Below are 26,667 nucleotides of genomic sequence, written 5' to 3' on the forward strand. Positions count from 1 at the left end.
TCTCCTCTTCCTTTCGGGAACAGGGATGTCAGGAAGAAAATCTTCATGAGAAAGAAAAAAGCTTTATGAGTGCTGGTTTTCAGAATTACACTGTTTCTTTGTAGTAGTCTGTACAAGTCACATTTCCCATCTAATCTCTTGTGCCACCGTTAAAAAAGAAAAATATTCTTATATTTTTCTTCATAAGGAAAAAAAAAACAGCATGTACATTCAAGAAATATTTCAGTTATATCAAATTTCTGTCAAATTCACAAAGCCTTCACAGGTCCAGTAGTACAAATATAGAATTTATGCTTTATATGAGATGATCGGCTACAACATGTGATTCCCTGCAAATCTCGTTTGTGTGTGCATGTGTACAGTATCACCATGTGTGTGTGCGTGTGTGTTTGTGTGAGAGAGTGTGTGAGAAACAAGGAAGGTCAGTTCTGTCACAGCCGTGTCTCCCTGTCAGTGCTGTTGTCTGAGGTTTGTTGTGATTGGTCAGAATTGAAGATCACAAGCTCTTCCTTCCTGAGCGCCTCCAGCTCTGTCCCGCCATTGGCCAGAGCTCCATGGATGCCATTTCTCTCCTCCTTCTTCAGCTGTCGGCTGAGTAGAATGAAGCCCGGGATGCAAATGATGAATGAGATAGTCCGCAGGCTCAGAGTCAGACCCAGATAAGCTATCCTGAGAAGTTAGGTTTAGAAAAAATATATGTTGTTTGGTAAAGATAAGGCTTCTTGTGACAGCACATTGGACAAGGCAGGAGGAGGAGCTGAATGGGGGAGATGAGCTGAGGGTAAGTGAAGTGACTCTGAGAGGAGTACAAACTTAAAGCAAAGTCCTGTAATCTAATGAGAAATGTTGAAGTACTTAAACTGCCACTGAGCTGGGCCACAGCCGCTGTGGACAACTGGCCAAACCAGCAGGGCCAACCTAAAATAACTCACTTCTTTGTTTTACATCACTGGCCTCTACCTGTCCCTCTTACCTCTCTCTGAGGTTCAGATGCCTCACAGTCTGAAAACCTCTGCAGCATATGTTCACTAACACTTAGTGGAGAAAGTGCAGTTTTGAAGTTAGGAAAAGTAAATTACTGTTGCAAGTTTATGCAAATCTGTGCTTTGTAGAAAGTCCTTAAAGCAACATGAGACAGCAAAGCTGAAAAAACTGCAGAATTATTTTACACGTCAGATTAATTTACAGTCAGAATAATCCTGATATACGCAAACACACACGAAGATGTCACCTAGTGTGAGCCAGCTTTGCAGCAGAGAGTTGGCTGTCGACCGTCCCAAGTGTTTATGGTTCATTATTTATGCTTTGTACTGCAGTCAGTCAGAACTTAACAACATGTCAAACATACATTAATCTAAAGGCGCTCAGTGGTTGTTTTCGTGCTAATCTGTTTCAAATTCCACATTGTACAAAACCTTGTGATCACTGCTACATGAAGTCTAAACTAAATCATGAATAAATGATAGATGAAACTCGTGAGAACTACCTGTAGGCCGTGGTGTTGTAGATTCTACAGGCTCCTATGCCTCCACACCTCTTCTGACCCCATTTTAGACACGTGGTGTCGATGATTGCTCCGAAGTAGATGGGTGCTGGGATCCCCGCTGTATGACCAAAAACATATTTTCACGACCACATCCCCCAGAACAGATACAACAGACTCTGCTAATGCTGTTCAGAGCAGTCAGAATAAGCACTAGAAGGCCACAGGAACATGCTCGGTAGATGATTTATGTTTTGAAGGAGACTTACCGAGGGTACGTGTCGCCAGAGCATGGAAACCCAAGGCCAAAGATTTCAGCTGTGGCTTAATGCACCTGAAAGAAGACAAAAATTGCAGACATTGTTGAGGAAATACCATCAGAAACTAGTTAGAAAATGTGATAGTACAAAGCAGAACACATTCAAGGCCAGTTAACCGGAGTTCCTTTCTTACGCAATAAAATACAAGTAATCTCAAGTTCAGACAAACCAGTGTACACACATAATGTCACACTGTCAAGAATTTCATGAGGCACAAATACATTCAACACGTTTGTTCGAAACGTTTTGTTTTGGTGGGAAATGATCAATTTAAACAGGATACTTTTCTTCTTAGGGCAAGTCTCTACCCAAACAGTGTTTCTGGTAACACATAGACATTAAAATAAATGGTGTAATTAGACATAAAAACATAGCAAGTAAACTAATTTCATTTCAGTACATTCTGACAGGATCAGCTGATACGGGCTTAAGCGATCTTGTGTGTGTGTGTGTGCATGTGTTGTGTGTAGGCAGAATTTTGTAAGCATTCGCTGAATGAGACAATTTTATCTGAAAAGTTCACACCAGTGGTTGGAAAGAGAAATATGGAGAACAAAGCAGAGGATTAAAAAAAGCATCGGGTGTGCTATCCTTCATCTAAGGAAAGTCTCATCAGTAAAAGGAGCCTTGGAGTAGAAGTAGAACGTCAGCCAGCAGGGGGTGCTGTGGTGCAAGAGAATCTATATCCAGTTCATAATACAGGATTTTTGGGCTACATGCATACTGTATGTAATCCAGTGAAATGCCAATGCCAGAATCCTAAAAAAAATGCGTATTTTATCAACAAAATTATATCTATATTTCACTTATTTTCTTTAAAACATGCATGTGTGTGCAGGAGTGAAACTAATTGGGCCTGGGACCAGGAGCTGGAAGGAAAAACTACAGAATACATGTTCAATAGGGACCTGGGAGTGAAACCTCCCCTTCCAGCCTGTAGTCCACAAACTGAATTTTCCACTCACCATGCAAAATAATACATTTCAATTACAATGTCAGTAACACAGAGCAACCAATCGTCTCATGATCCTCTTGAGGAAGAGTGAGAGAGATGGAGCACCGATTGTCACGACCCATTTCCTCTGTATCTGAAGGGCCAGTCATTATAGGAAGTTAATGATGGATGACATCCCTGTTTCTGTCCCGACCATCATTTATTGTCATTCATAACAAAACATTAATTGAGATTTGAGAAACACTGTGCTGCAGCCTTGCATAGCGTCATGATTTAGAACTTTGACAGTCATTAGGTTTTGTATAGGGGATCTCTAAAATACATGCTGCTAACTACACTGAATGATGCCTTCATCACAGCTGTCAGGACCATATCGTGTTTGACAGTTGTTTGAATCAAAGGTGCTCTCACTACAAGATCAGCAAGTCAACAGGAGTTTATAACAGTTGGTATCTCAAGAGTCTCCCTGACCATTAGATGTGAGCATTAGATTAGAAATTGGCCTTCAAGGGTTTAAGTGATTCTCAATTGGCCATGTCCTTCTAGCCAGTGCCATCATATCAGGGAGTTTAAACCTCAAAAAAACAAAAACATGCAGACATACAACACATAGCGGTTTCCAGTAACAGTTAGTCAGGTATGGAAGTGCAATAAAAACCTCTACACCTTCCATGATTCTTGGAAATAAGCAGCTCAAATGTAAGATTTTTCCTTTCAGAGTCGCAGAAACTGTCAACGAATCATCATCAAGCTGCATTTGTGGGCTAAAAAGAAGCACCAGCTAACAGCTCCACAGGATGCAAATCATCAAATTAAAGCTGCATCAGTATAAACGTAAAATTATTTCATATGTCAAGACTCTGGGGAAAAAAAATAACATATGCAAAACATATGTAGCTCAAAATACTGCATATGATGACATTAAAGCTAATATGACCCCTTTTTAATTCAAATCTGACCTGATGAGAAGCATGTAGCCCGGTGTCCCCCCAAGAGAGATGATAAAGGAAGTGATGACAGAGAGAGCCAGGAAGTACGGGAACATCCTGTCGCAGTCGTCCGTGTGAGGGCACTGACCTGTACTGGCCGTAAAGTTACCAGCCACACCGACACAGCTACAGTTAGAGAAGACCTGGAGAGACATGTATAGCCGCACACATGTGACCATGTATAGCAGGACATAAACACAGCAATAAAAAGGATGATAACACTGACATAGTGAATATGCGAATATGACAGATTTTCACTGCAAGTATCACTCTAACTTTAACTCCACTCAAAAGCAAACAAATAAATGCACACGTCTGCACAACAGAGTGATACGTCTTTGACAACTTACTGTGTTTTTTCCTGTGCCGGCAGAGCTGGTGCAGCCAGCAAGACAGGGCGAAACATATGTGATGCCGTTCTCCCCACAGACAGGGTCCCAGTCACTCGCTGAACAAAAGCAGTCTGAGTTGCAGGTCGTGAACACCGAGTGTTTATCATAAGATATCGTCTCCACGCTAACAGCAAGAGGATGCACAAACGAGGGGCAATTATTTATTATGTCATTACATGATTTGTTCTAGTACTCTTGACATAATTACACCATAAAATGCTTAGTGTACTTGTAATGCATTAGTAAAATAAAGGCCAAAGCAATGTTACTCTGTCACTTTCATCAGAGACTGATGCACATTTTAATGTATTTGGTATCTTTTAATAATAATGTTGTCTTCCTCTCCTACAACCATGTATACACACACACACACACGCACACACACACACGTGGATATGCACATATTTAAAAACTTAATGAAATTATGTAGGAAAACTTACTATTACATGTTTTTAGTTTGCGTTTTCTTTAAACGTAGGTGGTGTCAGGGATGATTGTGATTGTGTGTGCCAGCTTTAGCACATTCACTGTCGGTTAATTAGCACATTGCACCCATCTGGCTGCTTTTCATCTGTTTTGTCAGCAGTGTCACTTCACTTGTGTCTGCCGTGGAGGCTCAGTCGTCAGGCTCGGCGGTGCATCGGGCACACACAGGAGCTGACTGTTTTGTTGGTCTGTTATGTTATTTCTGGCTGGGTTTAAGCTTGTGATCACCCACGGGTTGCCACGGTGTTAAACAGCAGCCTGCATGTTCCTGCTTGTTCTGTCAGTGCTGTTCCTTCAAGTGTGGCCCCCATGGAAACCTACGGCCATTCGATGCCAGTTCTGCTAAGATACACCTCCATGCTCTCACTCTTATTTTAACTTTTGTCACAAATCGAAACATTAATAATCAGACAGATTTGTGTAAACTCGCTGATGACTCACCTGTCGTAGGAAAGTGTCACCCCAGCTACCTTGGCGTTCTCGCAGCTCATTGCGAAGAAGAACAGTGACAGGATGTAACCAATAAGAGACGTGCCAAAGGCAAACTTGGCCGCTCCCATGATGTTCAGCTTCAACCTCTTCATCAGTAAACCTCCAGAAAACATACCCAGTGCCACAGCTGGGATATTGATCACACCTAAGATTAAGAGAAAAGGCAAAACACACGATCAGTGTTACCTGAAAGTAGAGGATGCTTTAAAGGTCTGGTGTGTAAGTTTAAGGGGGATCTGCTGGCAGAATCGGGCAGACATGGGTTCTGATATTCATAAGTATGTTTTCATTAGTGTATAAATGTGTGTGTGTGTGTGTGTGTGTGTGTGTGTGTGTGTGTGTGTGTGTGTGTGTGTGTGTGTGTGTGTGTGTGTGTGTGTGTGTGTGTGTGTGTGTGTGTGTGTGTGTGTGTGTGTGTGTGTGTGTGTGTGTGTGTGTGTGTGTGCGCACAAGGCCAGGAAAGTCCTGTTAACATCCCCATTAACATTAAGGGAGATCAAAACGAGACGTTCTCAAGGTGTTTCTCTGAAGGACAAAAATGAGAATGTTATCCAAGGACCCGAATGTTTCCTAAAGGTCCGATTTTGCACATTTTGCAGCCACTGTAGGTTCCCCTACATGTTTAGAAAGGGACAGATGAGATGAGGGGTATTCAGTTGGTTGAAACCTGCAACCTTGCTGCAAGATGCCACTAAATCCCACAAACGGGTGCCATAAAGGCTAAGTCTGGATTTGAACAAAGACAGACAATACGATTTAATATTGTATCAAAGCTTTGCTAATATCACATGCAAGTAAGCTACTGAGACACTTTCAGAGAAAAAATAAGACACAAATTCCAAATCCCCTTGATCAGAGAAGAGCCCTGCTCTTTATTATTTTAGTCTGTTCTTTCATACCTTCATTGAACATCAATGTGAAGACGTGGCCTTTTATCTATACCCATGTCGTTAGCTCTGGTCACTAATAATGCATTCCCTTTCATATGCAGCCAGTCTGGTCTGTGCAGGCATCTCCCTTGATGAGACCACGTGTACGTCAATGCTTTCATCTTATGTTACCAACTTCGTTAGATATTTCATTTCATATTCACAAAGCTTCCGTCTCTGCAGCTGTGGCGGTTAGTAGGCTAAATTAGAACATAAGCAACCCAGTTCTCCTTTCTTTCACAATGCCCCCCCTTAAAGGGCTTTTTTCTGCTTCATTCAGCAAATGCAAAACACCACAAATTAACAGGGGAAAAGGCTTGGAATGATAAACATGTTAAATGTGTCATCTCTGCAGTGCATGTTATAAGCACAAGAATTAAAGCAGGCGCATCCAAGAGCTCTTTCTCCCGTGTAATGTGAAGCAAGCAGAAAATCCCTCTCTGGGTCTGCTGTGTGCTGACTTTCAGGGTTGTAATACACAGATAATTTATGTGACAGAGCAATATTCAAAACACATGTACCCATCAGAAAGTTGGCCTTTGAGGCAGACTGCCTGAAGTGCTGCTCGATGTACTTGGGCTTGTAGGTGACCATGCCAATGAGGGAGTTCAGCTGGATGATTGTCACACACAGATAGATCAAATACACGGGGTGTCCCAGCAGAGTTCGCAGGGTTGGAATAAAGTCTGCAGAGGGACACAAATCAGAGCTGAAACACCAAATTTTTGCACGATAACCCTGACCCTCCAGAGAACGTAGAGTATCAAAATAGCACGTTATCTTTAAGTGACTAACCTCCACGTCCATCCTTACCTTTGGCCATCTCTATGAAACTGGTGTTGTCATCTGCAGGATACTTGTGCTTAAGTAGAGGAGAGTCTTTAATGAAACTTGTCTGCTCTGGTGTGCACTTTTCTGGGCCCCGGGGCCCGGACATGGGCAGAGAGCGGGGCAGAAACCAGAATGGGATGGCAGACAGCAGGGTGATGACCCCAGCTATGAGGTAGCCCAGCCACCAGGCGCCCACCCAGCGAGCATCTGCTGGGGTGATGGTGATAGTTTCTGTGTTGGGGGGATGAGATGACGATGAGACGTAAATCAATACAGATCATGCATGAACCATACAAGGGGCAGTTTTATGATGTTTTTGACTTACTTCTACAGGTTTTCTAAAATCTTCTGAACTCCCTTTACTTTGCTGGCTAATCAACTAAATGGATGCAAAGATGGAGGCAGATTTGCTATTAAGGAGCAACAGAGGTGATCAGAACAACCCTAACAACCTGTGGTCCGCCTTTTCATTGCAATAATGTCTGAAATGGACAGCGTGCCGTGTCACAGAGCTTTGTGTTAGGTGTGTTTTGTGTTTCTTTCCTCTCTTCAGTCTGTCTTCTGCTTTTTTTGCTTTAGTTCTCCCTCTGCTGCACTCTATTTGATTGTCATCTATCGCGGGGCTTTGTCCTTCTTTTCCCTCGCCGTGCCTCGTTCATTAGCTAAGTGATGCTAATCTTGTACACCTGTCCTGAGTCTGTGAGCTGTACATACACTGCTTGAGGTCTATCTGCGGTCACATCTGATAATGTCTTGCCTCAGTTTTATGAATGAAAAGGCCTTCGTCAGAGCAGACATTTAGATCTGTAATGGCAGGAAAAGTACAGGTTTTACTAATAACATTTCCAGTGACTTCAGTGTTGCCTGATTTGACTAAATCACTACAACATTATGAATGTATTACAAAATTGAGAATTGCATCTGGAATAAGTGTGAGGAAACTGGCTGGATATATAAAGAGATATCTCTTATTCTGGGCACTAAAATTAAACAGTGAAAGTGTAAATAAAATTCCATTAATTCCGTAAATTCCATTCACATGAGCACTTCAGTCCAGGATAAGCGGTTAATGACATCAAATTAGTCTAGACAGTCTATAAATTCACGTAATTATCTAACCTGAAATACTTAGAAATGTATGTTGTGCACTCACCCATTTTTACAAATCCAATGTCCACATAGATTTTGGCACAAAGGGAGCCCAGCAGGTAGCCGAACACGGGGCCAACCACTGAGATGGTCTGCACGCAGCCTAGGATACGACAAACACATCCAAAGACATACACAACACACAGACTAATAAGGACTCTTGGCTATCTGTACTACAGATGAGACGCTGTTGATAATACAGAGTACTGCACAGACATTTCACCACATTTTTTCAACCTGTTTTAAAACCCTCGCTGTTTGGAATCGACTTGCTAAATCAGCGTGTTCTTTTTCGGTAATACCGCTATTGTAGGACACTAAAGGGATTTCCTGCCATGCTCATTTTTAGTAAAACATCACTGTTGCACATGGCAGGGCTTTCAACAAGCATGGCATTATTGTGACACACTGTCATGAGCTATAAACAAGACTTGTTTGCTTCACCATGTGGGGCTGAACTGCAGCCAGACTTTAATTATTGTTTCCCTGACATCAACATCAACACAGAATTTATCTGCTGGTTCTGGAGTCTAGTTGCACATTTTATCAATTACATTTTAGAGATCATGAGCATAGAATACCATCAGCGATAAGGTGTTTAGTGCATGTCCACTACTGGGTAATATTGCCCTTACCAACATATAGTGCAGCATTCTCCTCAGTAGCAAAATCATCTATATAAGAGATCCCAAGTGGCTGCACAGGCGTCTCTCCGATCCCCCGTAAGACATTTCCCAGAAGTACATAGATCCACATGGACAGGTTGGATTCACCTTCACAACCTGGAGGAAAAGATGATCTGGCACGTCTTTATTTGCCTACAATAGTTTATGTGCATGTGTGTGCGTGTGTGTAAATGCTCACCTGTGGCTGGCACTTCAGGCAGTTTACCACCTTGGGTCAGGTCTGCTGGAGAGGCCACCGTACAAGGAGAGGGGTTGAGTGTTGAGTTCACCATCCACCGCACCGATGTCTCAAATTCATAGCTGTGTACAAAGCACAAATGGAATAGAGATAAAACCCGAGAATTTTACTGTTATAGGTTAGAATCTGTGAATGTGACTGGAGGTAGATTTCAAGTATAGTATGTCAGTGTGGAAGTTGGAAAAAGTGAAAAGTGAAGCCGTGCTGAGGCATCTATACTCAAAATGCACTGGAATAGTATCCTGAAGTAAGATAGAAGACAGCCTGATACACTGACATGACCTTTTCTTGTTGTCTTGATGTAAATCCAGTGGTGTGGCCTTGAAACATTCACTGTTGTGCATTATAATGCATGTACCGGTTGTTCATGTTGTGTCAGTGAGACCTTATCTAATTGTTAAATGAGTCTGAGCATGTTTTTAATTTAACGTTAACAAGGCTGCTTCATCAAAAATATTTCACGAGATCCCATTTTGTCACGCCCCTTGCCTTCTCACGCAGTGTGTCTGTGTGTACTGGGTTTTCAACTGACTCCATTGTAAATCCATCCACAGCAACATTAGACGTTCAGAACAAGTCGACGTAATATACAGAGCGAAAAAGTCTCTTGTGGGGTGTAGGTTGGCGTAGAGCTGTGGGCCACACACAGGACTTTCACCTGGGAGACCTGGTTCATGTACCACATGAAACCAAGGGCCAAAGGTTTTGTCCTAAACCTAAGTACTTTTGGTGCCTAAACCTGACCAAAGTGCAGCCATTGCACAACGTTAACCATGTGTGAGAAAGGCTTTTCCTCAATCAGTCTTTTCTTCAGTGTGACAAAGTGGTATTACGGCCGAAACCTAACCAAGCTGTGAGTGTTTCACAGGAGCGACCATTTGACAATGTTAACCACGTGTTAGAAAGGGTTTCAAACACATGCTGGGGCAACCTGGTCCACAAAGGGCCGCTGTGGCTGCAGGTCTTCTTCCCAACCAAGCAGCAGCACACCAGACTTGACTCATTCAATCAGCTGATCTCACTCTTCAGACAGCTGATTTGACTCATTCAATCAACTGATCTCACTCTTCAGACAGCTGATTGGTCAAACTGTGAGCTCTTGCTTGGTTGGAACAAAAACCTGCAGTCACACCGGCCCTTTGTGGAACAGGTTGCCCACCCCTGGCTGCTATAGGGTACCTTGTGCATCTGTATGAGACGCAGAGGAGTGTGACAAAGTGGTGTTGGTATTTGACGACCTGGGATGAGAACGTGTTGCACATCGACAATAAATCGAAATTAATTGATTAACAAATGTGCTCTGTAGCTCTTGTGCAGCTCTTATCGATGTGTTGGAAACTCCAGCGTTATCGTATTGAATCAACATGAGTATCTGCGTCTATAGCTGAAGTCAAACAACAGCCAGGCCCACGGGCTCTTTTTACTCACCGACCGATGATGAAGTGAGGCAGAGCGATGATGAAGGTGCCGATGGACATCAGCACACAGCCCACTGCAATGATCTTTGGCCGATGGAGCTTGGCCCCAAAGTAACTGACAAAAGCTATCACCATCAGGTTACCTGTGAGGATGGAGCCAGCCAGAAATATATCGCTTACAGAGCTGCAGTTCTTTCTCCAAATCAATGTGTGAATATAGTTTATGCGCGTTCTGAAACAAAATAATAGAAAAGTTAACTAGAAAGCAACCATTCGAACCTCATACAGTATAATGTAGATACATATCATTATAATAGTTGACAGATATTTTGACATGTACGTGTCGGGTGACTTCTGCGTGAAATGTTCCTGTGAAAAGTATCAGCTGAAAACTGAAAGCTACACTGCTGCATATGTGCCTCATTTGAAAGGCAGATGAGGTCGTGTTCTCACATGTGGTTCATTACCATCATGCTCCAAGAGATTCTTTATTATCTCCAGCATGTAGCGGCAAACGTGTTAGATGACATGAAAATTAAACGATGCCGGGTGGAAGCGTGGCCACTTTGTCAATCGTCACCTTTTAGTGCATTTTGGCTTTGATCCGTGACACTAAGAACACTGTAAGCCAGATGGAAAACTGGTCTAGAGAGATAAGCTTATGCTGTGCAGCCTGACCTTCTTCTATTGTAAAGGTTCATTTGACGGGATGACGTCAAACCCTCCAGCAATCGTTTAACTGTTGTGCATGTGTGCGTGCGTGCATGTGTGTGTGTGAGTGAGAGAGAAAGAAGCAAGATGTCAGCTAATTATGAGTAAACGTGTGTGTAACCTCTTTGTATGCTTAGGAGAAATTACTGGAAGCTTGTCTCTTAAACAGCATTGTACATGGTACTTAGAGTTTTAGTGTGTACTGTGGCTGTGAAACAGGAGATCTTTGTTTCCTTTTCAGCTGATTTCATTGTGTTCTCTTTGTGATCATTTCTCATGTTTCGTTACTTGTTTGAACTTTCTGGATATCCAGCTTGTGTTCAGTACATGCTGGGAGTGATTCATGCAGCATATGTGCGAGTACCTACGTCAGCTGAGCTCCACTGGCTCAACTCAACGTCCATCGTTTCCACTCTCCACCCTCCTTTTTTTTTCTTTATTCCTCTGCTCTCCCCTTCTCTCTCTCCTCTCACTTTGTTTTCCCTCTGCTCTGTTCTCCCTTCTTGTTTCTCGCACTTTCCTCTTTCTTTCCTCTTCACGCTGCCCTGCTCTGCCTCTATGTTACCCTGGCAACGGTCCTATAGAAAAAGCCTGTTGCCTTGGCCACACGGGAGAAGCAGCTTTCAGAGGAGGTGGAGAAACGGAGGCAGAGAGAGATGCAGGGTATTCAGCTCAGACGGCACTGGAGGCGTCATCCTCACCTTTTCCTCCAGCAGATACACCCTACCTCCATCAGAGTAACAGCAGGTTGCACACTCCCCCATAATGTTATTGAGGAAAAATGTTAATTAATTTTATCCTATCATGTCACCGTGAGCCCAAACTGCCCCCCTGACAGCACAAAGAACAGAAGTAGAATGGCTGATAGTGTGTAATGACTTTTATCTTGTATGAATCATGTTTCTTTGGGTCTCATCTTGTTCTGGAAGCTATGTATGATTTATAACCTCCAAGAGACACTTGAATTGAATGGACTGGCCTTACATAACTGGCCTAGAAACTGGCCAGTGGACAATCTGGGAACACATTTTGCTGAATGTCATCAGGTTACATAAAGCACATACAGTATTTGCTGCGTTATGCAGTCACACTATAAGCTAGATCTACTAACTAGCCGTATATTTTCACAAACTAAATCTTTGGTTTGGTCAAATAATCTAAATCCTACTTTTATTCCATGTGACACCAGACTGCCAGTACTACAGAATACAGTAACCCCAAATACTCATTTTTGCCCAGTCCAGAAAAGCGTAAGTGACCCTGAATCATTACTGAACCACAGCAGTACGACTGGGCTCTAGATGTTTTGGGAACCCATTTTTTCTTTGGGCCCTCTGCCGTCTACTCATTGGGGTTGATCTGACAGCCCATAATGTGATCACCTGATATTCATCCAGGCCCAGTAGTGCTAATCTGAGACAAGTTTTAAGAACAGCTCTAAAGCAACAGGCCTGTTAATTCTAGCGTGTTATAGGCATTAATGTGCACTTGACCGTGACACAGGAGCCTGTTTCTATTTAAATCTGCAAAGATTTTGATGCTAAGCTTAAAATTTCTTTTAATGACTGGTGATCTCGTATATTCTTATTTAACTGTTGTGTCTTTCTGCCCTTTCAGTTGTCAGTCTGGTTGAGTCACTACACAGTGTTTCGTTCCCCATGTACAAAACATGACCGTTTTTGTAAAAACCCTTACCCTTACCTAACCCTTCATGCAAAATATTATTATGAAGTCACAATGGACAGTTTAAAAAAAAACACAACAACAACGACGACAGCTCGGTCAGAGGTTTGGGTGTATTATGCTTGTAGCAGCTAATGCAGCCTTGAACCACTAGCCTCAAGCAGAGAGAGAGGTGCAGGCTACAGACACCTGGAGAGCTCGCTTCTTTCGAACTCCACACGCAAAGATAGTTTTCAGGACAGCCTTTTTAGTTATTTATGTATTTATTTTAATACCATCTGCATCATTTTGTATTGAAAACATTACTTGTCCATAAGATAACCTTCATTCCCAGCAGAAAAAACGAGCTGGACATGCTGTGCAAGAAACGAATGAATGTGATATATTCATAAGGGTCTGCAGAGAGCTGGGCAGTTTGTGTTGCACTTACACAACAAATCATTTAAGCATTGCCTGAAGGGTCCATCTGCTTGTTGCTGATTCACATGTCAGATAAAAGCTGGTAAATGCTCATGCATATTACTGGAGGAAGGCTGAAATTGAATTAATAATGGTGAGAAAACCTTACAAATTCAAGCATCCAGCTGTCCACAGTGTAAAGAAAGCTCGGAACCTACTATGTCCCTGCTCGACACTATGACTCACCACACACACACACACACACACACACACACACACACACACACACACACACGCACACACCTCTCTGTCCTCCTCTCGGAAGCCTGATGAATCCTTTATCTGCAGCTTGAATACCTCTGTGACCCATTCATATTTCCGTCCCAAAGGCAGAAAGAGAGAAGGGAGGGGAGCCCATGACACAGAGGCGGCAAACAGAACAACAAAATAACAGCAGTGACTGTCAGGCCTACTCACCTATCTCAAAGCTCCCGTCAATGACACCTATTAGGTAACTCGGGATGTCAAAGCGCCTCTCCAGCTGAGTTATTGTGCTCTTCATGTAGCTCCCCGACAGAGCCTTTGCAAAATAGGCAAAGGACAAAGCCACCAGAAACATCTGGGAGAAGAAAGGGAGATGAGAGAGAAAGAAACAAAGAAATAGATTTTACATTAAATTAATGCTTTGACCTAATTATCACTAATAGAAATCATCACTGGCATGAAAACATCACAGTGGACAAAAAAAAAAAAGGAGCACTTGAGTGATATCACTGCAATTGCTACGATGCATGAACTCAACTCATTAAACCACTTTCATCAGTCCAATGTTCACTCATTAACAAGTGCCAGCATCGCAGGAATAATAGGGTTGAGATGGACACAAAGTGCATGAACAGTCAACAACAAGGAGAGAATAACTGGCTCCAGTTAAGACAGCCAGACTGACAAATGGATGATGAAAGAGAGAATCCGTGTAGGATGGACCAGCGCAGGGCTGGACGGATGTCAAAACAATGCGTGACAAAAAAGAGGAAAAGTGAAAGGAGATTGAGACAGAGGAGGAATCCCCACAACTCATTTTGAATTTTAATTTAGGCTGCAACAAGACTGAAGAGCCTTGAGCCATCGCTAACAGATCAACAATGCTCCTACAGTTACAACCAAAGGAAATCTAATAAACAGATTCATTGATGGCAGATGCCCAAAATACCAGACAAATTCACTTATCTTATTAGCATCACAGTAGTCCCAAAACCTACTCAGAGCTTGGGGATTTTATTTCTTTTCGCCATGTTAGTCTCGCATCAAATGAAACAAGAATGAGTAAAATGACAAAATGGGTCTGGCTTTTTTATATCATAGGATTGATACAACAGTCTCAATTACTGACACATCCAACAGCACTTCTAATGCAAGAAAAACAGATCATAAACAGTCAGCATCTTGGGACATATTCTAAGTGACAGGTGGTCAAAGTATCGCTTCATTTCTCCCACAACAATTTACATACAGTACTTAATCAGGATGTTCAGGGTTATTAGCTTTTTATTGGCTGTCGTGATACACACGAGCAAACAAAATGCAATCATTGGCCACCAATAATTTTCAATGGACCTTCACAAATTAAAATAATCTCATTCTCATTCTTTATTATTCTTTTATTATTTTTATTAATACCGTTACTATCACTTTACAACTTGCATTGTGCTACTGCATATTCTGCTGGAGGCTGATGGTTGCCAACCCAGATCCCGGTTCTGCTCGCAGTTTCTGGAGTTTTTCCTTGCCACTCTAGCCACATGCTTGCTCATGGTGGGAATTGTTGGGTCTCTGTAAGTAATATTATCAAGGGTGTGATCTAGACCTGCTCTAGATAAAAAGTGTCCCAAGATAACTGTTATGATTTGGTGCTATATGAGTAAAATTAAGTTGATGTTTAGATTTTGGTATGTGATATTTCTTGAGTAATTAATGAATCAGTGTGTCATGGAGTACACTTTATGATGGAATGTGAAAAAGTTGTTTAAACCCCGATTCATGCGAAATAAGTCAAAAATGAAAACTGTTTTGTGTAAAGGAAGAGTTGACTAATCTAATTTAAGGTCACATGTTGGCACCTGCTTGTCTACAGGAGCAAGCAGTAGAGATATTATTATGCATAAAACATACATAATTATCTGTGCCACTGAACAGCAGCACAGAGAGCTTGAATCAGTTTTCAATTTTTTTATTTAGATATTTATTCTATTGTTCTTCTTCTTATTATTATTATTAGATATTTATACAAACCTCAAACTCGGACAACAGGCTCAACCGCGCACACACACACACACACGCACACACACACACACACGCACACACACAGGAGCCATCATGATAATACAGTCTTAATGTCATAAGAACTGGGACATGCCAAACTCAGTTATTCAATTGATCTGATTATGTTAATCAGCGTTTCTTTTGCCCCCATTGAGCCTTCAAACAAACACTAGCTAGATGTCAGTATGATAATAGAGACCAAATCAAATATACTACAGCCAGATGAAAGGATGCCTCATAAGAAACTGTTTTTGTCATTTTTTTATTTTTTAAAAAGGAACATACAACCACATGCTTACACATTTCTGATTATGGGGAACCTAAAAAATGTGACTTTGTAATAGGAAAATGACTATTTCAATATATGCTTCAAAAGCTACACTAAAGGCAACCCCTGTGAGACAAGCCCCTACTCTTTTTCCTGAACTCTTTAACCTTAATCAACAATGTGAGTACTTGTTCCTTTTTGCCAAATGGTCATTTAAAAAAAAATAAAATAAAATAAAAGTGGAAGTGTTTTCACTCCAATGATTTCTCTGTGCAGAGTTTTGACAGACGGAGAATAACGGCTTTGTGTTGCCTGTTCACTGACTGTCATCTCTTTCTCCCTGGGTGCTAATGAATCGGTAATGGTTTGTGACCTTGGTCATGATTCTTGTGCTTGACATGAGAAAAGCAGCACACATGAGACTCACATTACACAAATGATCAGACAAATCAGACATACCATGTTCACGGAATGCACAATGACTGGAAGTAGAGCTTACATACGTACTGCGATAGCCTGCAGGATATTCCAACAAAATCGCTCATAAAGTGCAAATAATCAGCATTGGGGATACAGTGTGACCTTTTCACTCTTAAGTGAGAGCTGAATTGGAAGCAGCTGGCTATGGTAAAACCACAATGGCAGTGGTAAGTTGTTAACAATAAGTTAACAACTTATCTTATCCCTCTGCCTCTCCTCGTATCTCCATTTACATGAAATAATGGGAGAGCGGCTATCAATGCAAACAGACCTCTGTTGAGATCATGCTGTGGGGCATGAGTCAAAGTAGCTCATCACATGTGCATTTCCTGGAGGGATTAACTTGCAATCCAGTATGCACACCCTTTCTTTTCCTTCCAAAGCTTCTTATTTATATTTCCCATCTATCCTCATTCATTTTTTGTCACTAAACGACTGTTTCTCGAGAGAATCCAAATGGCCTTCATAAAGATTTATGCCAAACAAATAAATACATAATCTAAATTATCCTCACTTGAGGGGATGAGGAGGAACTGTCATAAAATCCAGCGATAACTTTCCTCCCGATCCCACATGTTTTTTATCAGCAGTGGCCCTCAGTGGGAGTTAAGACAACACTGGTGTCATGTTCTTAATTATACTACTGTTTTTATTGCCACACAGTCATTTGGTAGCTCACAATGTCCTCTCCTGTCTCCACACTGCCTTTAAAGGAAAAGAGAACTGAAAACTGATTCAGATGGTCAGCTCCTCACACACATTCAGCATTAATTGTCGTGGCATTTTGCTCTTGTTTAACAGTTTCAGATAGAGTGGAAAAAAAATAAAAATGAAACAGAAATAGCATGTGATAAAGGTTATTTATGTAGAGATGCTCCCAGCTGCACCATCTGCATGCCTTAGTTCGCAACAAGGGGCCCTTAGTGTTCACACTGTAAAACCTCAACCATTCTGACTATATGTAGTTGTTCATTTGCTCAAGAACAATAAAAAATGGTGTTTGAACAGCCGTTCTCAACTTGCGTAACTATGAAAAAATCAGTCTTTTGAGAGACTAGGCTCAGTGGAAAACCATTTATGAAGCAGTGCAATGCACTGTTCCTTTCCCATAGTTACAATACAGGTACTGGTCTGCTGCATTTGTTTGACTTTCACTGCATATAAAATTTCAACAGACCCTCCTCCAATATCTAGAATTAAAGCTTGTGTCAATATATCTATCAAGCAAGGTTATTCAGTTTATGATTGAAGAAACAAAACAGTGTTCATTTGAGTTTTAGAGGTGTTACCTTCGGACAGAGCCACCTGTAGCTTTTCCCTTTATTCCCAGTCTTTGTGATAAGCTAAGCTAACCGGCTGCTGGTTGCAGCATCTTGCCACCTACTCTCAGCGAGAGGGCGAAGTCATTACTTTCCTTATGATGAAGAATCGGAGGGACAATCCCCTTTATTTGTCAATTTTTTTTCATGCACATGCACACACACGACATGCAATTTGGTGAAACTTGTCCTCCGCATTTATCCCATCCTGGTCGTCCTTCCCCCGCGGCAGACCAGGAGTGGTGGGCTGCCATCCGACCGGCGCCCAGGGACCCAGTTTCTGTTTGTCACCACTGGTCAGGCGGTGATCATCTTGCATGTTTTTAGTGGGGGTTTTTAAGGAGGAAACCCAAGGTGAACACGGGGAGAACATGCAAACTCCACACAGAAAGGCCCCTTTCCTCGAGCAGCAGGCACTGAAGGCGTGGTGGAGGACACGCCACCAGCGCCCACAGCGGGATTCGAACCGGGACCACGTGTCACCATTATTGAGTAAATGATGAGAAATGAAAGTGATTAATTGCTAATTAGGAATGGATTACTTTATCTGAGTAACGGCATGCTTGTCTTTTTAAGGGGATTTTAAACAATGGCATGCATTGTGACATTTTCAATGTGTACTTTTAATTAGTTTTTAGCAAGTGCCAAATAAGCAGTGGCCTCATTGAGATTAAAGATCACTACAAAGAGATTCACATTAAGACTGCTTGAAAATTTTAACAAAGCCTCCTTCTGACCTGTGACCCGCTTTTGTTCTTAGCTCAACACCCTCCTAATATGCTTAGACTAACACAGGAGTCTGCCACACACACACACACACACACACACACACACACACACACACACACACACACACACACACACACGGTTTTCCCTTATTTATGAGAGCAATGTCAAAAAGGTTAAAATAATTTATCATACAGTACATAACGATTAGAAAGGGAGTTTTGAGATGGCGCTTGAAGCAAGAAAGGTGTGAGGAATTAAAAAAAAACAACTTGTTCTTATTTGTGGAATTAACAGGAAGCAGAGAATAACAGTGAGCACAGGATTAGAGGGGAAACGGGCTGTGCCATGCCCCACCCAGCCGGTCAGGGAACCAAACAATTCTGAGAAGAAATAAAAGTCTGTCCTGCCTCTGCAGTCTGTATGATGATAAGCTGCTTGAGCGCCATTGTCTCACATCACTTTCATGTGAGGAAAAAGCAACAAGAGTGTCTGATCTCATTTAGGGCTTTACGAACTTTCATGTTGTTCGCAGACAACACGCTTTCAGCCAATTGAGGTTTTTTTTTAGGTTGTTTGAGGTGGGAGAAAGAAAAGAGACCTGAGCCTGAGGTGGTCTATTTATAACAATATGAGATTCACATCATGTTCTGCCTTATTTCCTTGATCTTTCCTCAGAGGGAAATGTTGTAACCATTATGACATTTTCACAATGGCAGTGAGAGGACACAAGAGACACATTATCATAAAAAAAAGCATGTATTTGTTAAAGTAGAAAGCCATTAACCTAAGTATGCTTGATTTGAGTGTCCTTGTTTCTAAATGACTTTTTCTCCTCAAGAGCACAAGAAATATTTTGACTCTGATGAGATGGTAGTGTTCAAATGGATTACCTGTATTACCTTTTGAGATAACAGATGGTGTTTCATCAATATTACATGAAAATGTGAGGCTGCTTTTTTAATATCGAAATAAATTATTTTGAAAAATGAACTAAATTAACCTAAATTGTCTTAATCTTTATTGGAAAAGTAAAGATGCCCCACAGTCCTTTGTGCACCATCTATGTCACAATGGCCCATTTGTTAAATGGTAACCACAGAGGCCACAAAGGGCAATTAATGGATAATAGTAAATGCTCAAATATTTTGTAACAGCATCTCTCCCGTCAGCTGCATAATAAAGCTAGAAAATGCTCCCCAAAAGAAGAGCGATGTAGTCTGAAAACTTGTCAATGATGTCCGTCATACTGTAATATCTATCTACCAGCAACTGTTAGCCACCCTATGCTGCTGATCGTATAAGACTGTGTCATTTCTGCTCAAACATTGAACAAAGTCTTGCTTTAATATGCTTTGTTTTTAATATCAAACTATTCCCAACATCGTTACATCTGGATTTTCAGTGCCACAACGAATTCCTGTGTATAAAATTCCTTGCGGGCGGCACCCATCTATGAGCTGATCAGTGATCAGTGTTCGCTGACTGGCTACCTGATACTGTCTTACTATCTGGAACAACAGCACTCATTTACCACTGACAGCCAAGAGAGGAAACATTTGACCTCAAAGGCTATAGTTTTCTTTAAACTTTGAACTGATGGGAATGTCACAGTGATTAATTTCCTGTGGCATTCTGCAAATGCCTTTATATTAAGACAGATAACAGTATCCCTCATAGACACACATCATCCTTGTGGAAATGACTTGTTGGACTTGCTGTAATTTGGTTATTTAGTTAGTACTGTTCTCTGTGCACACACACACGCACAAGCATACATACTAAGAGAGCATGTGACCCCTCCCCACTCACAAACACACACACACACACACACACACACACACACACACACACACACACACACACAACATCTAAAAGAGAAAAAGGCAGCTGGAGCTCCTTCATCCTAGACATGTCAGGTTGTGTACCTTCAGGCTGGTGCAGGGAGACGAGCGTGGTTCTCTGGCTGCGGCGTCACTGCGGCCGTTCCACTGTGTGCGTCCTTGCTCTGCTGCCATCCTCCAGAAATGTCTCTGTGCCTCCTAAGCAGAAGTCTCCCACGTAATGCAATTTCTTGGCACTGATGCATGCAACCCTGCAAATGGATAATTCAAGCATGTGACCCACTTCTCATCCTCGGCACAAAAACAGAAACATGTCTGCAGCGGCCAGCAGGGGGGAGACTGATACAAAAACACAACATAATAGCCCCTGTATTGGTTCTAGTGATCTTAAGGTTATATAAACACTGTGAAAATGAATCCCCATTAATGATGAATGCTGTGTGTCAGAATCTCCCCAACACTCACAGAACTGCTGCTCTGATGCTCTCACATGGAGGAGGGTGTTTGCCTTGATTTATCTATTGATATTTATCTGCTACTCACTTTTTCTGTGCAACATCTGCCTCTATATGCATAGAAATATTAAGGTATAATGTAAAGAAATATAAGGGAAAAGGCTAATGTTATACACATACTGTAGGCAGTATTGTTGAAAAATGCAGTCTGGATTACTGACATGTACTTTTAGCTTAATCTTCATATTTAATTTTAACATGTCTTAGCTAACATGATATTACCCACTTTCGGTATTCTGTGTGATGCCAATCTGTTCCATCAAACATTTGTTGCAGGACATTCCTGAGCTAACCCATGCAGTATCCATGCAGTGCTTGTGCCAAACCAGCCTCAGCTGAGCTATAATGGCATCATGGTCAACAGAGTGGCTCAAACAAAGAAAAAAGGCATCATGTAAAACAGAAATATCTGCTAGCCATTCAGCGGTTTTATGGCTCCTGTGTAAAGTAGGTGTTGTTGTTGGAGTTGTGTTATTTTTTTTATGTTCCTAGTCCTCCAATCCATCTGGAAAATCTGTGTTTTCCGATCTGATCCCCTTAATTGCTACTATATTTGATTCAATTTGCCTCAATGACAATTAGGTTCAGTGCTCCCTTTACAAAACTATGTTATATTTGTGAAGAATTTTTCTGTGGATACAAAATTAACACTTCCTAGTAGCAGGTGCTTCATCGTAAAAGTATTCAAATGGTGTTTTTTTTTCTTTTTTCTTTTTTAACTATATATGTTTTGTTTAGATTGAGTTTTGATTTGTTAGAGTTTCATAGGTTTTTGTAATATATATATATATATATATATATATATATATATATAGGTTATTTGAAGTGGGGTTGTATGAGATTCTTATCAATATTCAGTGTATCACCTACGGTAGATGGCGATCGGCAAACCCCGAGTTTCTCTGAATCCTAACTAACAGAAAGTGACAAAATAACACAAGCTAACCCAGTGTTTCTCAATTCCGGTCCTCAGGCCCCACTGCCCTGCATGTTTTAGATGTTTCCTGCTTCAACACACCTGATTCAAATGAGTGGCTCGTTATCAGGCCACTGCAGAGCTTGATAACGAGCTGATCATGTGAATCAGGTGTGGTGGAGGAGGGAAACGTCTGAAACATGCAGGGCAGTGGGGCCCGAGGACCAGAATTGAGAAACACTGAGCTAACCCATTGAGGCAGTCACTACGTTTACATGCAGTCAAGTAACCCCTTCATAGCAATAAGCAATAACCTGGTTGCGCACGGCCATGTAAACACTTGAAAAACCGGAATATTCCGTTTTTTAAAAACCTGAATATCACCCCTGGGTTACTCCTTTTCTAACCCGAATATTTGGTCATGTATATGCCTATCGTAATATCCCCATCGAACGGAACATTGATTTGGATGGCACAGCTCCAGTTCCATTTCCTATTTCTTCACGTTTTCACCTTCCATTAATGCAGAAAGGGAGACAGAATAGTCTCAAGTACTGGTGGTGGGTCAGTACCAGCACCAAAGCGCAAACGAAGGCCACTGCTACTGGCCCCAGGCTGTTCATTCTCCGCTGTGCTGTTGTTGTTTTTGTTTTTAAAATGATGTGCATTGCGTCACGACGTTCTCCGTGCGTCAACACGTTGTCCGAGCGTCGCTATTTTGATCGGGATATCCCAATTGATTACCCCGTTTCTCACACATGTAAACAGGTTATTCCGAATGTTTCAGAAGCCGGAATATTCACCATAACCCAAATATTGACTGCATGTAAACATAGTGAGTGATAAATTAGCAGCTCTTTTGGTCTGCAAGGTAAAATTGTTGTTCTTGTCAAAGGAGTTGGTCTGGTTTGGACCATGGTTTGGAGAGTTAGATATTAATTGATTCAGTTTCCATCCGAAAGGGCTTTCTGATGGTAAAGCAAAGTGGTGAAAATATTCTATATATCGCATATACTTAATCTGGTATTGATTGTTTTCAGTGGCTATAATTTGTGTGTACTGTAAGTAACACACTGACTATTGATTAGTACCTCATACAGCCCTACTTCTAATAATCCAAACAAGCTCTGTCACACAAGCATGGTAGAGGAAAATGGATTAGAAATTGTGGGCCTTCAGATGCATACTGATAACAAAAGGGCAACACTGAAGTCCAAATGAAAAGTACTCCTACATTATGCAAGCATTCATATATTCCAATTTATTCTATTGTGTATATACAGAGACAAATGTAATGAATGAAAAACTAATTTTAAATTCTTTTCATCTCCTTTCACCTATTCCATCATTTCATCTTTACTGACCTCTTCCTCTCCCTTTCTATGGATTCTTTCATCCTGACTCCTCACACTGCGCTTGCTTATTTCATGCACTGGCCTCTCCTCCCCCCTCACTCCCCTTTTCAGCAGTCATGTGAAACAGTGAATGTAATTGCTCCAGGGGACCAGTTAGTGATTGCAATGCACAAAGAAAACTAACACAACACTGCCACCATTGCTGTCAGTGATCGTGCCACTGGCGCCACATGTAACATGTTTGCACCTCTCCCCGAATGATTTTCTGTCTTGAAGACCAGAGCAGAACGAAGGAGCTGGCTAATCGCAACAGGTTTGACCTACTTTCAAGGAATTAGACCAACAGCAGCTTTAAGTAGGCCAATATGAAGCAGTGGTCCACAAAAGCAGTAGGTTTTGAAAAAGAAAAAGAAAAAAAAAACAGTAGCTCTGGCTCTTTTTCTTTTGTACCACCAATGTTTATACTCACTAGACCCAGTTTCTCATCCCACAAACACTGTGCTGTAGTCAGTGCAGCACTTTATCAAACATCATTTAATTCTCACTGTTAAGGAATGTCTGGTAAACAGCATAGTCACTGCAGCCGGCACAGACCTGGATAATTTCAGCCACTTGGCCTTCAGGATAATAGGGTGACTTATTCTAGCCTCATTTGTTACAGCCAATTAAATATTTAAATTGTATAGTATATGTATGTTGAATTGAACAAAGCACCAAGGTCCACTTACTAGCTTCAGAGCTTTAAAGGTACAATATGTGAGAACTGGCCACCTGTCGAAGGACACTCCAAACAAACAGGGGGTAGCATATCCCAGGAGTAACTGCTAACTGCTGCTCACTATACACTTTGTAGCTACCTATGGCTGTAGCTATTAGCTGCTGTTAGCTAGTTAGCTCTGCAGCGAGCACCATGGATTTGTTGGTGTTTACACCGAGGGCAGTGGAACCAGGCTCCCAGTGAACATGAATTAAGGGTTTATTTTGACCAAAACAGAGTTGTCAATTGTTGTAACAGTGGAAAGGCGAGATAGTTTTGTTGAGTTGTATGTTGTTTGTGTTGAGTTTGATTTAAGTGTGTTTTACAATGTGTTAACTAGGCAGTTAATCTTATCTTAGTTCAGTAAAAGAGAAAACTTAAATTCAGATGGCGTACGATTGTATTTTTATATTCAATAAGGAAAATGGGTGTACAAATATTTCCTGTGAGTTTATTTATCAGACTAAAAAAAACTAAGGGTGCTTGTGAAACCTATCAAACTGGGGTTATATTATTGGACTGTCGCCTCTTGAGGTACAAAGTGGTACTATAAGACAGGACGCAGTTAGCTGGTTAGCATGGTAACACAATACAAAGACATCTTAGACACAATGTCAGACCTGTTATTCCTTCACATTCTGATGATATTTTTTGTGAATTTTTGAACTATCGACTTCTATCGAACTATCTGACATGCAATGGATTTCAGCACAGCGATCACATTGAATGACAGACTCAGATCTACAGTTACATGATTAGCTGAAGTGGGAGGAGCCATCTGATTGACTGCAGATGATTTGTGAATCCAGCCCTGTCAGGAGGATCTCAAAACACACACACACACACACACACACACACACACACACACACACACACACACACACACACACACACACACACACACACAACTGCAGTAAAGTTCACGCATGAGTTTGTAAATGCAGATTCAGCAGCCTGTATAGAAATGACAGCCTCCAAATATGTTTTTGATGAAAACTGCAGTAACTTTTAATTACATTTATTTGTGGATATGTGCATCTTAAATACATCTGTGAACGGTACTTTTTGTAAGTGGATTAGTTTTACATTTGTATACAACGATAAATGTTTTTGTGTGCACTGAAAAACATTTCGCTGGAGAGTCATTTTTATGTAAATCCTGAAATACATTAGTGAATCCGTCTGTGTGCATTAATACTGAGACTGATCTGACATATTGCAATGCCTGTGAACTGACTGAGAACTATAGGGTGCAAAGCAGGACTGTGGAAGTAGAGTAGCCTACTATAGCAGCCTCTGGCAATGCCAACTCCACAGCTCTCTAATGATAGCACACACAATATCCCATCAACTAAACTAAGTACAGTATGAATTTGAAAACTAGAACTAATTGTAAGCAAGAAAAAGAAATCTAAACTTTGTACTAATGAAAATAATAATTTGTTTATATAAGAAAATCCAAAGTTTCACAGGCTTAAGTGCCCAAAGGTCAAAATACTCACTCAACACACACATGAGCCAGGACAGGTCATCTTCATTACAGAGTGCTGATTATTAGAGGCAGCAGAAACAGCATCTAACCTGCAAAAGCCCCTCTCCTCTTCTGCTAAGTGAGCTTACAAGGTCAAACACACTCACACACACCGATCACGAAACAGAAAGATGGGGTTTAAACTGAAAATCACACATGGTTCTGTTCTGTTTGGGTGTGGAAAGGGTTACAGTTTGGGTAAACGGGTGGGATATAGATGATATCCACATCAGCTCCATCGTCTTTGCTGTAAATTGAACATCATTTAGATTGTCTTCCAACACCCGTGATGGTTCTACAGGTGTTATAATGATTCCCGCAAATTTGCTTCAAACACCTCACTAAGATGACTGGATCAGTGGGGTACTATTGTTTCGTAAAAGAAAGACCTAAATCATCCCAGAACAGGTAATATATGCAATAGCTCCAGTAATTAGGACCACTTTTAATGATTTTCTTCAACTGTTTCTGTTCTTGAGAATTGGGTCTGACATTACTGAGAATGAAGGCATCAAACCGAATGTTTCCAAGGTGACTGCATATCTGGAGCCATCTGGTAGCATCCCCATGGACCAAAATTTACCAAGTGACGCTTGTGGCAAATATCTCTTATCAAACATGTCAAGCAACCTTCATGAAAAGAGTCTGAGGTGCAGGAAAGACCCAGTGGCAGATTTTAACTCAGGATGCTGCACAGGATGCCAGGATGCCATGCAGGTACAGCTGGTGTCTTCTGAAGGTTTCCTCCCTGTGCATTTTACGGTCAGCTCACTGTTCGCTGCACAAACGCCAAGTGTTTCACAGTTCATAAAACAGTGTATTGGTTGATTGGAAGAAAAAAAAAACTCTTTACAACGGGATGCCAATGTTTTAAAGAGGGACTGTTAACGAGAGAGCGTATCAACCTGTTGTATTCGAATATGTTATAATTGAAATAAAAGAGAGTGTGATGAGAAATAACAATAACAATAACAATAATAATTAAGACTTGCCATTTTTCATAAAAAAAAGAATCATTCGCTATCTTGAATCACACACCTGGGATATTCAACAAAGAGCATCAACATGTCAATTGGTTAAAAAATAAAAGCACGCTCACGTACCTCGGTGTCCAGTGAAACAGTCGTCCAGTTGCTGGAGCCTCAAAGATAAAGAGCCAATCGGAAACGCAGGTAGCCTCCCTTCAGCCGGCTCCGGTCAAACTTCTCACGTGGATGGGGAAGGAGGAGAAGCGCCGACTCTTATCATGAATGCTCTGACATCGACATGTTCCTTCAGAGTTCATTTCCAGCCGACTTCACGGTGACTCTCAGGCAGACTGGTCCGGATCAAACAGGGCTTCTTATCTCCTCAAGCATGTCCTCGGCAGTGAGACGCTGCCTGCAGATATGGCGCGTTAGATGCGCTCGGAAAGTGACCCCGCTGCCTCCTTTTCTTCGACTGACCCTGCAGATAGATATGACAGGCGTACAC

General features: G+C 41.5%; 1 protein-coding gene across 2 annotated transcripts; it reads right to left on the reverse strand.

The window, feature by feature from the left end:
* Positions 1 to 173: 173 nt before the first annotated feature.
* Positions 174 to 26,667, reverse strand: LOC139336072 (solute carrier organic anion transporter family member 1C1-like). 2 transcript variants are annotated; one of them, XM_070969945.1, is made up of 15 exons: positions 26,298 to 26,667; positions 20,205 to 20,371; positions 13,639 to 13,780; positions 10,379 to 10,511; positions 8,891 to 9,012; positions 8,662 to 8,808; positions 8,031 to 8,129; positions 6,860 to 7,108; positions 6,568 to 6,732; positions 5,067 to 5,262; positions 4,098 to 4,263; positions 3,718 to 3,890; positions 1,753 to 1,817; positions 1,487 to 1,604; positions 174 to 669 (listed from the first exon to the last, which is right to left on the reverse strand). In XM_070969945.1, the coding sequence occupies exons 2-15, from the start codon at positions 20,292 to 20,294 to the stop codon at positions 432 to 434; spliced, it is 2,103 nt and encodes a 700-aa protein (XP_070826046.1). In that variant the 5' UTR covers positions 20,295 to 20,371; positions 26,298 to 26,667; the 3' UTR covers positions 174 to 431. The 2 variants fall into 2 exon arrangements, with proteins under 2 accessions (XP_070826046.1, XP_070826047.1); XM_070969946.1 differs by lacking the exon at positions 174 to 669 and having other exon boundaries at positions 1,564 to 1,696; positions 1,749 to 1,817.

The sequence above is a fragment of the Chaetodon trifascialis genome, chromosome 9 (assembly GCF_039877785.1).
Source record: "Chaetodon trifascialis isolate fChaTrf1 chromosome 9, fChaTrf1.hap1, whole genome shotgun sequence".
NCBI classification, from domain to species: Eukaryota; Metazoa; Chordata; class Actinopteri; order Chaetodontiformes; family Chaetodontidae; genus Chaetodon; species Chaetodon trifascialis.

Coding starts and splice junctions, on each gene's coding strand:
- LOC139336072 (XM_070969945.1), bottom strand. CDS start 20,294: ATGGCAGCAGAGCAAGGACGCACACAGTGGAACGGCCGCAGTGACGCC. Junction 9,013..10,378: donor CCTCACTTCATCATCGGTCG/GTGAGTAAAAAG, acceptor CTTTGTACACAG/CTATGAATTTGAGACATCGG. Junction 7,109..8,030: donor CATTGGATTTGTAAAAATGG/GTGAGTGCACAA, acceptor CCCCCAACACAG/AAACTATCACCATCACCCCA.